The 14,346-nt window shown below is 45.0% G+C and overlaps 1 protein-coding gene across 1 annotated transcript in view; it reads left to right on the top strand.

Annotated features, from left to right (window-relative positions):
- The first annotated feature begins 547 nt into the window (after positions 1 to 547).
- LOC138450135 (NLR family CARD domain-containing protein 3-like) overlaps positions 548 to 14,346 on the top strand; it is a 64,831-nt gene continuing 51,032 nt past the window's right edge. Inside the window, exons 1-3 of the mRNA XM_069604819.1 lie at positions 548 to 2,340; positions 3,117 to 3,203; positions 11,062 to 11,229. Of these exons, the coding sequence (XP_069460920.1) occupies positions 560 to 2,340; positions 3,117 to 3,203; positions 11,062 to 11,229 (2,036 nt within the window). The 5' untranslated portion in view covers positions 548 to 559. The remainder of the gene's footprint in view (positions 2,341 to 3,116; positions 3,204 to 11,061; positions 11,230 to 14,346) is intronic.

The raw sequence follows: 14,346 nt of genomic DNA, 5'->3' as shown, positions 1-14,346 counted from the left end.
TGCTTTGTTACCTCACTTCCTGTCTTCTCTGACCATTTCTCCACAAGTCTTACAAACACACCCACACTCACTTTGCACGTACACCAACAACCTCATATTGCTCATGGTACACATACACCAACACAAGGTACACACACCAACAGGCTGCATGTACACCCACACAACGCACATGCGCCCACATACTGCACATACACCCAGGCATCAGGATAGAATGCTTGTACAAAAGCCCAAACTATTATCTGTGCCAATACTTGTTTTTTCTTCTGAGAGGGTTCGGAATCACAAGTTGAAGTCAGCCATTTTGATTACGTGTATGTCATTCAGCTATGGTCATTTGTATCTGAATCGTGTTCTATATTAATGTTTGCATATGGAATGTTGTTATTTGATATTCTATCTAAGCTATGCAGTGTGTGTTGCAAAAAATGTTACCAACTATTCAGACTCCATTTACTTAGAGATAACAACATTCTGTGCTTCTGTTGTAATTACAAATACTTGTACAGGTTGAGGTTAAACTCTGTTCTCTTTAGCCCTACTACAGAGCCACAAAAGGTCAATGCTGAACAGGACTGTGAAAATTCAAGGCCAAATGGAGGATGCAAGCTGCTGTAGTCACATTTTGATTCGCTACATAGATCTGTTTGTCACCAACGATGACCTGTCGCAATCCATGAAGGAGCATGAATATTTTTCCCTGGCGAACCGCCGGGCTAGGATTTACGAACACAATGAATTCCAAAGGATTAAATTGGAGGAGCTCTTAACTGCCTTTCCATCTGAAAACGAAAGGCCGCGGACAGTCTTTATCAGTGGAATTGCAGGCATTGGCAAGAGTGTAGCAATGCAGAGGCTGCTTAGTGAGTGGGCCCTGGGAGTAGCCTTGAAGGACTATCTTTGCGTCATGGATTTTGCTTTCAGGGAGCTAAATGTGCTAGAAAACAATGTGACATTTGACAGCCTTGTCCAAAGCAAGCATCCTCACTTGCAGAAGATATTTCAGGAACTATCCAATAATCCCAAAGACCTTTTGTTTATCTTGGATGGTCTTGATGAGTTCAAATACCCTCTTTACCTTACTGATAAACCAAGCTCCAAAAGAATTGATCAACCAGCCCACGTCAGTGAACTGATAAGCAGTCTTATCAGCGGTGCTTTGCTTTCAGGGGCAAGTATTATTATCACTGCCCGCCCTTCTGTGGACATCACAACTGAAATATTTGATAGAAAAATAGTTATTCTTGGGTTTGAAGAGCAACAGGTGCAACAGTATTGCTTAAGATTTTACGGGGACAAAAATATGGCTCAGGAAGTTTTTGAATACATTACTAAGAACGATAACCTCTCTGGCTTGGCTTTCATTCCCCTTTATTGTTTTATCATTTGCACTGCTCTTCAGGCATTCTTTACACATGGAAGAGACAGTTCATTTTGTGAGGCTACTCCTTCAACCATGACTGAAGTCTACTGTTACTACCTTTGTACTATCATGAACGTCCACATGTCAAAAGAATCCTCAGAGACTTTGGACGCTGCAACTGGACATCGCAAACTGCGCAATCCAGATGTTTTGAGGGCCATGAAAGGTGTGATATGCCAACTGGGTAAGCTGGCTTACTACACCCTACTGAACAGCAAAATCATTTTCTATAGAAAGGATCTACAGGATTTTGGATTTGATCTCAAGAACCTGCCCAGTAGTTTCCTAAACAAGATTTTTGTCAGAATCAAAGATCATGAAGAAGTAGAAATGTTTTCATTTTTTCACATGACTGTCCAGGAGCACTTGGCGGCCCTATACTGTGTGATGGCCATGCCGGCGAGGCCACATGACCTTATTCAAAGCCTCAACCTTTGGTGCTTTGGCATCATACCGGAAGAACCAAATAATAATGAGATCATCTCCTCAACTATAGACATTCTAAAGAACAACAGATCAGAGAATCTCCAAATGTTTGCCCGATTCTTCTTGGGCTTGCTTTCTGCGAGGATCGAGAGGAAGCTTGATGGGCTCACGGAAGACATGAGCAGGGACATTCTTCAGCCACTTACAGAGTGGTTTCAGGAGAAAGTCAAATATCAGGTCAACCAGAAACTGCTCAACCTTTTACACTGTTTGAGGGAGCTGAAGCAGGAAGAGGTGGTGGCAAAAGTGGCTCCAGGAATCGATGAGGTCAATCTCTTCAAAGTGACTTTAAACCCTGTTGATTGCACTTGCCTTTTTGATGTACTGCAGCACTCCACTAATACGCTGAAGATCCTGAATCTTGGCTATGCCAATATTGGCATGAAAGGCTTCAAAAGGCTTACTCCTCTTTTTCACCGATGTGAAACGCTTCAGTAAGTATTGTTAGAAAACAGAACATCATATTTGAAGGTCTACCTCAAGCTCTAGCGATTTCTTCTTAAAGTTGGTATGCTTCCCTTTCCATCCTACCACAGACCCGTCTGCAAACCAGCATAGTCACCACACACCTGTCACCACACACCTGCAGCACAATCGTTTCTGATCTGCAATAGTGCCAATCCATGTCCACTGCCTTTCAACTGCTCTTATTACGATTGAATAACTTGTACCAATTTCTGCACTGCACAATTGGCATGTGCATCCTTGACACACACCTACACTGCCATTCACAAATATATCACTTTGTGTTTTCTCATCGTGTTTTAGTCCATAAGGTACAATTCACAGGCAGACAGCTTGTTCAACTTCCATTTGTTTCCTCTTGGATTGATGAAATATATCCCCATCTCTGCTAATCATTCATAATGAGTTCAGTAAAACTACAGGAACCACCATCTCCTTCGATCACCTTTTTTCGCTCTTTTTAACAGGATCCATCCTTTCTATCATGTGAACCATTCGTTTTCCTTCTAAGCATTCTCCCATGAAAGTCCTGTGTGTTGGTCATCTGTAGATCAGCTAGCTAATTTCACATACACTGAAACATCAGAGAGAGATTTTCCACTGCATGTGCTATTGCCTTGGTTTGCCGATGGCAATTAACCATCTTAATTTATCGGACTGCACTGAATCCAAAAAGGAGGATTCAAATTATAAAAACCTTTTTCAGATCACTGCGTATTTTCTTAACTTATTATCTTCTTCACAGCCTGAGATACAACTCTCTGGATAAAGAAGCAGCTTTCGTAGAGTCCTTGGTTCTGAAATCCACAGACTGCAAAGTGAAGTGTCTCCTGTGAGTATTTTATCTGAATGGAAACATTGACTTGTTGTTTTTAGGCAAATAATATGAGTTTGCAGATATGCTCATGTAAACACGCCATGAGGTCCCTGAAGGCACAAGTCTGACTTGCAAATAGATGGAGGTTACAACACTTGTTCCCTACAGTATCTGCCCTTTATGGAGCTTCACCACAGATATATGAAGCTTCAGGGGGAGGAGGCTGGGCACCTGGCATCAGATGCATCCTCTTATGGACTAGGCTGAGTTCCATTTTGAATTGCTTCCAAAGGACTCTGGTCTTTCCATCAAGGCTCATGTTAGGTGAAGGCCGGATAGAACCCTGAAAAATCATGTGCACCAAAGGATGTTCATGATGTGTTTATTTTTTAAAACAAGCAAACGTTCAATCTACTTTAAAGTAGTTGTTTGGATAGTATTAACCAGAGTTCTTTCGGATCTTCCGTTTAAGGTGTAGCCTTCGTCCACTGTTGTTCTTGCCAGTCCAGAGAGCTTTGTCGCCATTGTACTCCACCAACTACTTAAAGAGCACAGACATCTGCAGGTGGAGATTTCAGGGCTCTCTAGGTGGGGATGTTTGGTTTGGAGTCCCCTAATCTGGGAAAATGTTAACCGGTCTATCTCTGGATCAGGCCTACCCTACCCACCGCCGCAACCACATGCTTGTTCTTGTACCCTCCACATGCCCTCCCCCTGGCTTCATGCCCTCAGATCTGGGTCTTTCCTTGCTGCATCACATCCGCTTTCCTACTTGACTTCACATCCTTCAATTTCTTGATATTGTTCCACCTCTTTCAATAACTGTCCAATTTCCTTCAATACATCTCCAACCTCCTCCAATAGATCTCCAACCTCCTCTGCCTGATTTATTCCAGCCTCCTCATTTAACTCTACAACCTCCTCCAACAAATCTCCAATCTCCTCCTTCGGATCTTTTTCAACCTCCTCCAATAATTTTGCATCCTCCTCCAACAAATCCCAAACCTCATCCATCTGATCTTTCCCAGCCTCCTGCAACATCTCCCTCCCTTCAGCTTCTCGTCCTTCCTCCTCCACAACACTCTGCTCCTCGAATCTCCTCATCCACCCTCCCCACGTCTTCCTCCTTTCACTCACAACCTCCCTCCAAACACTGTCCGTCCTCTGCACCAACAACTCACACAGTGACTGGGTTTTGGCTCTTTCTATAGTATTCTGGCTCCTTCCCTGGCATGGCTGTCTTGCTGATGACTTGCACCTGGATATTGTTGGGATGGCTATGCTGTTATTGGCCATTCTTGGTGGCTGCCACTGGGGTGTGTCCTGTCAGACAGAAGCTATAACTGGTGAGCTGGCCATCTAGAAATTCACTGGATGGGCCTGCCTTGTTCTGTCTGCAGCGCCTATGCTTATGTTGAATTGAAAGTCTCCTTCTAAATATGTACCTTTGGTTCTGTAAAACCTCTCCATAGGGTGTTGTGGACCCAGGGTGGGGATTTTTCTCCCTCTTTGTGATGGTTTGGCATTTTTAGCATTTTCAACTCAGAATGGAATGGACTCAGAGTCAGGTCTGCAGATCCCATGATGTCAATACTCACTGCTTGTTCTTGTTGGTGGTCCATGAACCTTTTGCCAGTCCATGGATCCCTTAAGATCTAAAAACATCAGCGGAAACCAATGGAAATTACTTTTGTGCATCTGCAGCATTTTAGAATTACAGTGGACAGTTCTGAATTTAAAGGGACATGTCCTAATTTACCGGTGGGGAGGGGCTATCTCACTGTAATCCTAGCGGGTTGAGCACTCGCTGCTGCGATCTGAGTGTGATCTGCAAGTCGCAGGTTTGAATCCCGGCAAGGCTAACTCAGCCTTTCATCCTTCCGAGGTCGATAAATGAGTACCCATTTCGGTTGGGTGATATTGTATGTAAATATGTGCTCTGTAAAGCGCTTTGGATTAAGGCGCTATATAAATAACACATCATCATCATCATCAACTAGAAGTCCCTGCATTCAAGAACCAATAGACACTCAGAGTGTATTCCAGTCCTTTTGGGGGTTTGGCAACAACAGCTTGAAAAGTTGTACTTTGACCTCTGCGCACACTATCTTCAAAGCTACTTTTAAGAGGGGCATTTCAAACAATAGTATCCTACATTTTACATCATTGATATGTGTTCTAAATATTAATATTTATAAAGAGTTTTGCTACCGTGCCTGCCTGCTAAATAAACTAAATAAATAAAATATGTAAAACAAATAAAAACACTGTGTGATCCTCGCGCTTCCAGCCCCCGATTTGCACGTAATCCACTGCTTTAGGTGTAGTGTGCAGCCTGGTACAAGTGAAAAAAGAGAGTGGCGAGGAGGGGGGCCACTGCGGCAGACAAGAGAGGTGCTAGGGTCTGTGGGGACGCATGATATTTCTGGCGTCCGGAGCTGCAGAAGAGCTCTGTTTGCTTTGGTCCCAACTCTGCAATAATAACGTGGAAGACTTGCCAAATGGCGCCACGTTCTGCTGCCTATTTTGCATATAGGCGAATCACCTCTGCCCCAAGAGCTTTACTATGGCTTGTGTACGTTTCAACTCATATTCATAAAACAGAGTACTTTTGAAAGCTGTAGGTGTGAGAGGGGGAAAGGATGTGAGGGCAAGTGAGTCATGCATATTTGCACCGGATATAGCAAGAGAGGTTGCAGTCCTGGACACTGGGGGTGTTATTTTCCCTGGCTCCGGCCCTATGCTGATTTTCAGGCCACAAGTCAAGGATACATGTGGGTGGACAGCGTCGTACCACTTTTTTCAGAGGGCAGACGCAACCTCAGTTGGGTATTTTTGAGGCTTTCAAAACAAAGGTTTGCTTGCTCAAGTGTTCGGCTACTAGGAGTTCACCACAGGTTGTCATGTTCCCAGTGCAGATGCTTACCCACAAGACTACATAAACGTGTCATCAAAGCATATGTCTCTTACTTGGATATTGTTTCCCAGGAAATATTTCATGCAATCATATTTCATCATAAATTGTTGGGTTTGATAGGTGGGCTTCTTTTATACTTTGCCAGTTTAGGTATTATACAATCTCTTTTCATTTTTTGGAAAAGCAAATGCTCATTTGTCTTGTGCACTTTTCTCCTCTGCCTTCTCTCTCTCGCTCCCTTGCTAACATACCTGTCTGCTGCGCCGACTGGTTGCTTGGTTCCCTCAGAGTCTCACAGGGTCCCAGACTCCTCCACGACCAGTTTTCCTTGCACTGCCTACTGGCGTGCAGCGCACTTAGGGGCTGTAACTGTAACCCTACAGCCCCCCTTCCTCCTTGCACGTACCTAGAGCCGCGCTGCCCCGGCTGCACTTACTCAGAGCCTTGCTGCCCTAATCGCACTTGCCCATTTTCCTGTTCCTTGCACTTCCCCCTCTCCTTCCCATTGCACTTGTATTGTTGCATTTGCACAATCCGAATGACACTTGTCCTATTAAGGTCGTTTGTTTTGTTCTCCCTATGTCTTCCCTCCCTTGTCTTGAAACACCTGTGTACAGTTGCGTTATAAATGCCATATCATACAATATCATATCACTTTCTTCCAAGGGGAATGGTCAATTGAATTTAATTTGCATATTTCACTTTAAGATATCTTCACTTACGACCCTGGCGGTAAGGGGTTTACGCCAGTGTTAGCTGCGCCGACCCCTTACCGCCAATTACGAGGTCCCTTAGCGCCATGGCGCTTTTAACACCTGCTTTTAGCAGGTGTTAAAATCCATGGCGCAAAGGGACCATGGAGTTAATTACGCCACCGTAATTTACGGTGGAGTAATTAACGCCTTCCCCACTCCCATTATGCCCTATGGGGCAAAAATGGGAATGGGGAAGGGTAAATGGGGATTGGGGACTTACCGCCCCGCCAAGGTCGGAATGGGGCGGTAAGTCCGCCAACCACCATGGCGTAAACGTAGTTTACGCCATGGTGGTAAAGTCACGGCCCAGGCGGTAACTTACCGCCTGGGTCGTAATGAGGCATTGTGAGTTACAGATTTTGATTTTTGCTACGGGTGCAGAAATTCCCACACTAAGAGGGAGCTGTCCCCATTCACAGGTTGAACGCACATTTCACAGCACATTTTGCAGCAGGATTAGAAAATAGGAAAAAAGTCATATAATTTACAGGAAGGTCTAAACATATAACATCTCAGCAACAGTTGCCTAGCCTGCTGAGTTGTCTTTGATGTATTCTACAATAGGATCCCCTGCTCCCCCTTGCTACTCTGTCCCTCAAAACAGATTTGGCCCACCCACCCCCACCAATCAAGGATCAGAGGGTACATTGATGATGCTCCCTTCCCATTTTGAACTGAGCAGCACTTGCTAAGTTTGGAAGATGCTTCCCAACACGTCAGCAAGCCAGAGCCGAGCAGGAGAGGAGACAGAAACCCTGCCACAACTAGTGATTTAGAGGCAATTGCACCCTCTGCAACAATGCACTCAGCACCTATGTATATATTATTGAGCCCCCCCCCCACCTCCACACTTTCTGTATAGGATTTGAGCTCTGTTAATTTTGTTAATATTTAAAGACCTGTAAAATTGCTTACTTCACTGCATCAAGACCTCTGCGGTATACAGGCTCTATTGCATTATAAGGCAACCCTGCAGTAGACGTAACCTGCCCTGGTTGTGCCAGGGCCAATCCCTGCCCTGACATGACATCGTTGGAACATGCACAGAGTTTATTTTGTCCGCCAAAATAATAGCTGTAGCTTCTGAAATAAAAACATATCGCTAGTGTGGACAGTATGGCCAAATATATACTGAATAAAAATGAAAACAACTGTGAAACTGCTGCAAAAGCAGCAGTTTCTTCACTTGCAAAACACAATCATCATATTTTTGCAATGCCTTCCACAGTCAGATGGGTTTTTCACAGAAAAGTTTCAAAAATAACTTTTGAAAACAATATTTTTACCAATTACACCCAGGAATATATGTGTTGAAGTGCATGAATTGCAGATTAGTCTCAAATCTCTTCTTCTCCACATAACCAAAGTGTGTGCTCCGGGGCAAATCCTTTTTATCTCACTATGATGCTTGATCTGTCAAAATGAGAAGCCCATACAAGGTATTCAGTAGTAAATGAAGACTGAGGTATAACCGCTTGTACTGCGCTGAAACACGATACTAAAGAAACTAGGGCCACCCGCGTGGCTAGTGTACTTTGGATATCCCCAAATCACAAAGCTATCATACAGCATAAGATTGTCACTAACACTTTGCGCTTGGCCACATGTCAATTGTAGCCTAAATTGGATACAGGACACCTGTACCTAATTATGTAATGATATACACATAGCTCTATGGAAAAATAATTTGATGTCACTGTGCCATTCATTTAAGTTACTGGTAATTATCCAATAAGCAAGCAAGACGACACCTCAGTGTCATTACTACCACTTAACTGTGTACTGGCTGCACTTGGATTATAGAGGACACCGGGTTTGACAACACAGCAATACTTGCATTGACAAAGACCAAGGGCCTCATTACAACCCTGGGTTAAGGGGTTAACGGCGCCGTAAAAGGCTGCAGCGCCGTTAAACCCTTAACGCCAGATTCACACTTTAACGCCTGCTTTTTGCAGGCGTTAAAGTCCATCCCGTTAAGGGACCTTGCTGCTAATTACGGCACCGTAATTTACGGTGCCGTAATTAGCGCCTTCCCCATTCCCATTGAGCCCTATGGGGCAAAAATGGGAATGCGTAAGGGCCCATGGTGAATGGGGAATTACCGCCCCGCCAACCTTGGAATGGGGCGGTAATTCCGCCATTCACCATGGCGGACCCCGGCATGAACCATGGTGCTAATAGCACCATGGTCCAACGCCAGGGTCGTAATGAGGGCCAGGGGCCTCATTACGACCCTGGTGGAAGACCATGGTGCTATTAGCACCACGGTCCATGCCGGTAAATTACTGACTCCGCCATGGAGAAAGGGGGAATTACCACCCCATTACAAGGTTGGCGGGGCGGTAATTCCCCCTTCCTCCATGGCCCTTCCCCATTCCCATTTTTGCCCCATAGGACTCAATGGGAATGGGGAAGGCGCTAAGTACGGTGCCGCAAATTGTGGTACCGTAATTAGCACCAAGGTCCCTTTGCAGGTCCCTACTTTAACGGCTGGTCTACACCAGCCGTTAAGGTCGGGTCCCGCAAAGGGACCTCGTAATTAGGCGCTAATAGGTTAACGGCGCCGCAGCCTTTTACGGCGCTGTTAACCCATTAGCGCCTGGGTCGTAATGAGGCCCAAGGTATTTAAACTGCACTGTCTGATACGTAAAACAAAAGCCTTGCTCCTGATATTGCCATTAGGTATATAATAACAGTGACAATTTTTATATATATACTGTACATCAGTTTGTCTCCTGATTTACTCATGTCAAGTCTTTTTAATGCAACTTTCAATGTTACTTTTGCATATTAAAGGCTCCTTCTTTGATCTCATTTTCGGTAATATCACTGATGTCACTATTTATGCCAATAAAGAGGCCCAACACGTCCTTTGCCACACAGGGCCCTGCAAATCCTAGGACCAGCCCTGATGGCGCCACCCAGAAGTCAAAGTGGGTGGAAGAGGTTGGGAGTGGTGCTCCTCCACTTTTTTTAAAACGTTACTGTTCCTATACTTTTATTTTAAAAAGAAACCGTCCCTGAATGGTTTAATTTTAAAATAAGTGTAGGAAGAAGTTGAAACTTGCACTTAAGTGCACTGCACTGAACATTCCCTTAAAAAGCAGGTGTGTTTGGTTGGGGCTTCGGATTGTGTGTGGGAGGGGGCGTGGTGATTGGGGTTTGTGGGGAGTGGGGGTAGCCATCAGGAAACATAGTTCCACTAATTTTTTTCGTACACTTCCACCGTGACTGACGCCACCAAATAGCCAAAACTAATGAGACTGTTGGTTTTACCAAAGCAAATTGCTACAACCGACAGAGGTGCTCATTTTGTTCAGCCCGATAAACGACACAGAGCAAGAAATCTGCTTAGAAGGTTTTCATGCTCTGTGCAGGGAGTCTGCCAGAGTCTCCGCCTGCACGGCCTCATCAAGAGTTTGTCGGTAACCCTGAAATGCAGCAGTAACGCTATTACCAATGCATTTAAGGGTCCGCCAAATCACGGTCTTGACGGATTTACCCCCAGCTCTTAGCGGGGACGCAAATCTGCCGCGATTTTGCCGATTGTATTAGCCCGCAGTATTACAGCCGAAAAATCCCTATTGGATCCAATGGACCCAATGGGGAATGGGGATTTACCGTTAAGGCCCAACCCGTGATCCGGAGGTTATACCGCCGGACCGGTGAGTGCTAAGGCTATTACAGTCGGGCAGTATTACAGCCGGCATACAGCCCAACTCGTGATGAGGCCCTTTGACTTGGTTTTACATGCTTTAAAAAGGAGTAGGAGGAGTCTGTCGCGATTCATTTAATGGTCACTGTGATGTTTTTACATGGTGCCTCCATTACTCATGCACCCAACGCAGGGATCATTGCAATTGGCAGCATGCTACAGTGTAGAGCACAGGAACCCGGAGAAACCCACGGTTTCCGTGCTTTAACGCTTCATGCAGTGAATGGAAGAGTACATCTGAGTGCTTGGGGACCATCTAAGGGGTCGCGATTGCACTCTTCCCTAAAGAAGTCTAGAAAAGAGTGAGAGTGTTTAAGGCAGGACTTTGTGCGTCATGGCACAAAACCCACACGCTGCCTACACCACTTTTATTTAAAATATTGCCGGATGATACTCCTGTTTTAACAATTCCGACTGCTGTCGTTTGGACGAAATACAATACATTCAGTATATCAATCTCTGCGTTTTCTTGTGCCTTCTCAGGATGTGCGGCAATTGCATTGGCCCTGATGGCGTCAGAAGCATATGGGACGCTTTGCAGGTTAACAGCACCCTGGAGGAACTGTACATGGATATCACTGGGATCACCGACAGCGGCCTTGACAACATGCTTCACTGCCTGGCAAAGAACACCACACTTCGAATCCTGACGTGAGTGCACAGGGATCCTTTCTAATATACTAACATGTGAGAGAGAGATGGGCATATGAGTGTGCGCGCGCGCCTCAAAGAAAAGGGGATGTTCTTCCTCTTAACGTGTAGGTGGATCATTTTGAGAAGAAATGTCAATAAAAAACAGGCTAAGCATGCAGCCATTTAAATTCGCCATATGTTCAATAGTTTGCTGTGAAGGACAAGGAAAGTGACGCGAGATCCTACCCTACACGTGCTGGATTTATTCCAGTGCATACAAAATCTCTTCTACTAAAAGAAAAGAAAAACACCTCTACACTATGGGCCCGATTCATGGAATTTTTTGCATGGTTCAAAGTGACTTTGCAATGGTGAAAATTTACTTTGCACTCGACACAAACCCTGATTCATGGAACTGTGCAAAGTGTATTTTTGCAGTAGCAATTTTTCTCAATTTGCGACGCGCATTGTGAACATTTCTCAACTCGAAAAAATGGTGGCCATAGTGGCCTTTAAAAAAAAAGTAAATCGAGAAAATAGCTGCCAGGGATCAGGATGAAAGGACTACACATAGTCCCTTATCCCTTTCCATGTCAGCAAGACAGAGAAAGGAAAGGAACAGCGAGTGATGCGCAGAGGTAAGTCTTACCCAGCATGGGTAACGACCCGGCGAGGGCCAATCAGATTGATTGTAGCAATCGGATTGGCCCTCGCAGGGTACTAGTACAGTTAAACAATCTTCATAGAAACAAGCAAAAATACACGCACAGCATACCTCTAGTCTGCAACCCCAGGCAGTTGGTAATGACAGGGAGCCTCGAAAAAAGGAAACCTCTCTTGTGTACTGGCAACAAAGGATTATGCTGTCTTCCTTTACTCAAAACAACTCGAGCAGCATAGACAATATAACAGTTTGAACCCATTAAGAAGAATAACAACACCAAAACTACATTTCCCAATAAAATCCTTTGTGTGTAGTTCATTCTTTTTTATGTCCATGAACAATGGAACCACGTGACTCCTTCCACCAGTCACATCATACACTGTCCTTTATCCTCTCTTCCCATTCTGTGTCCTTCCTCTTTCTTTGTCTTTGTCCAGCTTTACATTAACTTTGCGTCCCAACCGGTAAATGCTGTAACCTCCACCTTTTACGCCTCATGATCCTGCATTCTTCACCTCCATTCCCGAAAGGCAATCCAAATAAACAGTGTTAGCTTGGTTGAAGAAGGGTGGCTAATCGTTACCATATCTTAAACAGCATCCCTAACATGTATCTTATATTATAGACATTGTCATTTAGTCACCAACTTAACACAACTCAACAGATATTACATTTTCATATGACGACTACACGGGTGGGATAATCCTTCGCCTACGTGTCTTCAATTGAATCTTGACTTTCTTTAACATTAGTATGGAAAATCAGTATTCTATGTCAAGACCGTAGGCTCGGATTGTGCTTGTTCAAAGCTTACCTACCACCAACGTAGACATCCTCTCTATGGGTCTGAAATAAAAGTGTTTAAACGTCGACTCCTTTGACCAGTCTGCCGCCTTGAGGCTGTCCTCCAATCTAACACCTGCATTAAATGCCTTAGATTCCATGGCCCCTCTAATAGAATGTGCTCCATACGCTCCAGTGTCAATGCCTGCCTGTGTCATGCACCATCTGACCCATCTGGCTAAAGCTGGCCCAGCAACTCCCTTAAATGGTTTCCACAGTAATATGAACAACTGCGATACATCTGCCGGCCTAAGCGTACTCATCATCTCCTCGTATTTCTTTAGGCACCTGACCGGACATAGTTTAGGTTGGTCTGAAAAGGCTGCACATGTCACAGATTTGACATCTGTCTTAGTTTTCCTGCTAACCTGAAAAGTAACCCCCTCTGGGTTAAAGGATTTCCTGTCTATGTCCAGTGACCTGACATCTGAAACCCTCTCACAGGATATGAGGCATATTAGTGTTGTGAGCTTTGCAGATATTGCTTTCCTAGACAATCGATCATTATATGGCCAGCTAATGAACATGTTTAAACTAAATTCACGTCCCACATGTGTACTTGGGTAAAGGGGGCTTCAGTAACCTCACTCCTCTGAGGAGTCTACATATGAGTGGGTGTTCTCCTACTGCCACATTCTCAATTTGCGGGTGGCCGGCTGAGATGGCCGATCTACACGTGTTCACCGTTCTGTATGCCATGTCTTACGCTGCTAGGGCTGCTAAAAAGTTTACAATCTGTGTGACATCTGCTTCATTGTGATGGATGTGCCGTGACACACACCAGCTATTCCACCTTGACCACACCAGTCTATATGCCTTCGAGGTACCAGGTCCCCATGCTTCCTCAATAAATCTTGCAGTGTCTCCCAATAGTCCTGGCTTCTACCAGGCATCCCAGAAATCGCCCATCCAATCAGCCTCAACTCTCCTATTTGGTTCAGTGGGTAAATCAGTTCCCTGAACTGTGGTAACGCTAGCAGGTTTTCAAAAGACATTTCCAGAAGATCCGGGAACCACACCTGACTCTTCTTGTCTGGCGTTACCAATATTATCATTGCCTGTTGTCTCCTGACCTGCGCTATCGTTCGCGGGATCATAGCGAATGGGGGGAAAGCGTATTGCTTGTCCGAACCCCATATTTGTAAAAACACATCCGTCGCCACCGTTGCTGGATCTGGCCTCCAGCTGAAAGACCTGTCCAGCTGCCTGTTCAGTCTGGATGCAAATAGATCTGTTCTGCACGGGCCTCTCAATAACTTCAAGGTCTCAAACACTGACCTGTCTAATTGCCAGTTGCTGGCATCCTTCAGGTGTCTTGAGTTCCACTCTGCTACTACATTCTGCAGTCCTGGGAAGTATTCCGCTGTGACACTGACCTTGTTCTTCAGGCACATGTGCCAGAAATCTTTCGCCATCTCCGCTAACAATCTGGTCTTCATCCCTCCTAGTCTGTTTATGTATCGTACTGCTGAGATTTCGTCCATCTTCACTAGTACACAGCAGTTCACCTTGTCCTGGGTCCAGCATCTCACTGCGAAGGACCCCGCCAGCAGCTCCAGGCAATTGATGTGAAGCTCTAGTTCTTCTGCCGACCATCTTCATCCCGTTGTCAGATCTCCACACCGAGC

The sequence above is a fragment of the Ambystoma mexicanum genome, chromosome 1p, assembly GCF_040938575.1.
Source record: "Ambystoma mexicanum isolate Mex_15411 chromosome 1p, UKY_AmexF1_1, whole genome shotgun sequence".
Taxonomy (NCBI): Eukaryota; Metazoa; Chordata; class Amphibia; order Caudata; family Ambystomatidae; genus Ambystoma; species Ambystoma mexicanum.
The sequence above is the reverse complement of the archived record's forward strand: the minus strand, read 5'-3'. Positions and strand labels throughout refer to the sequence as shown.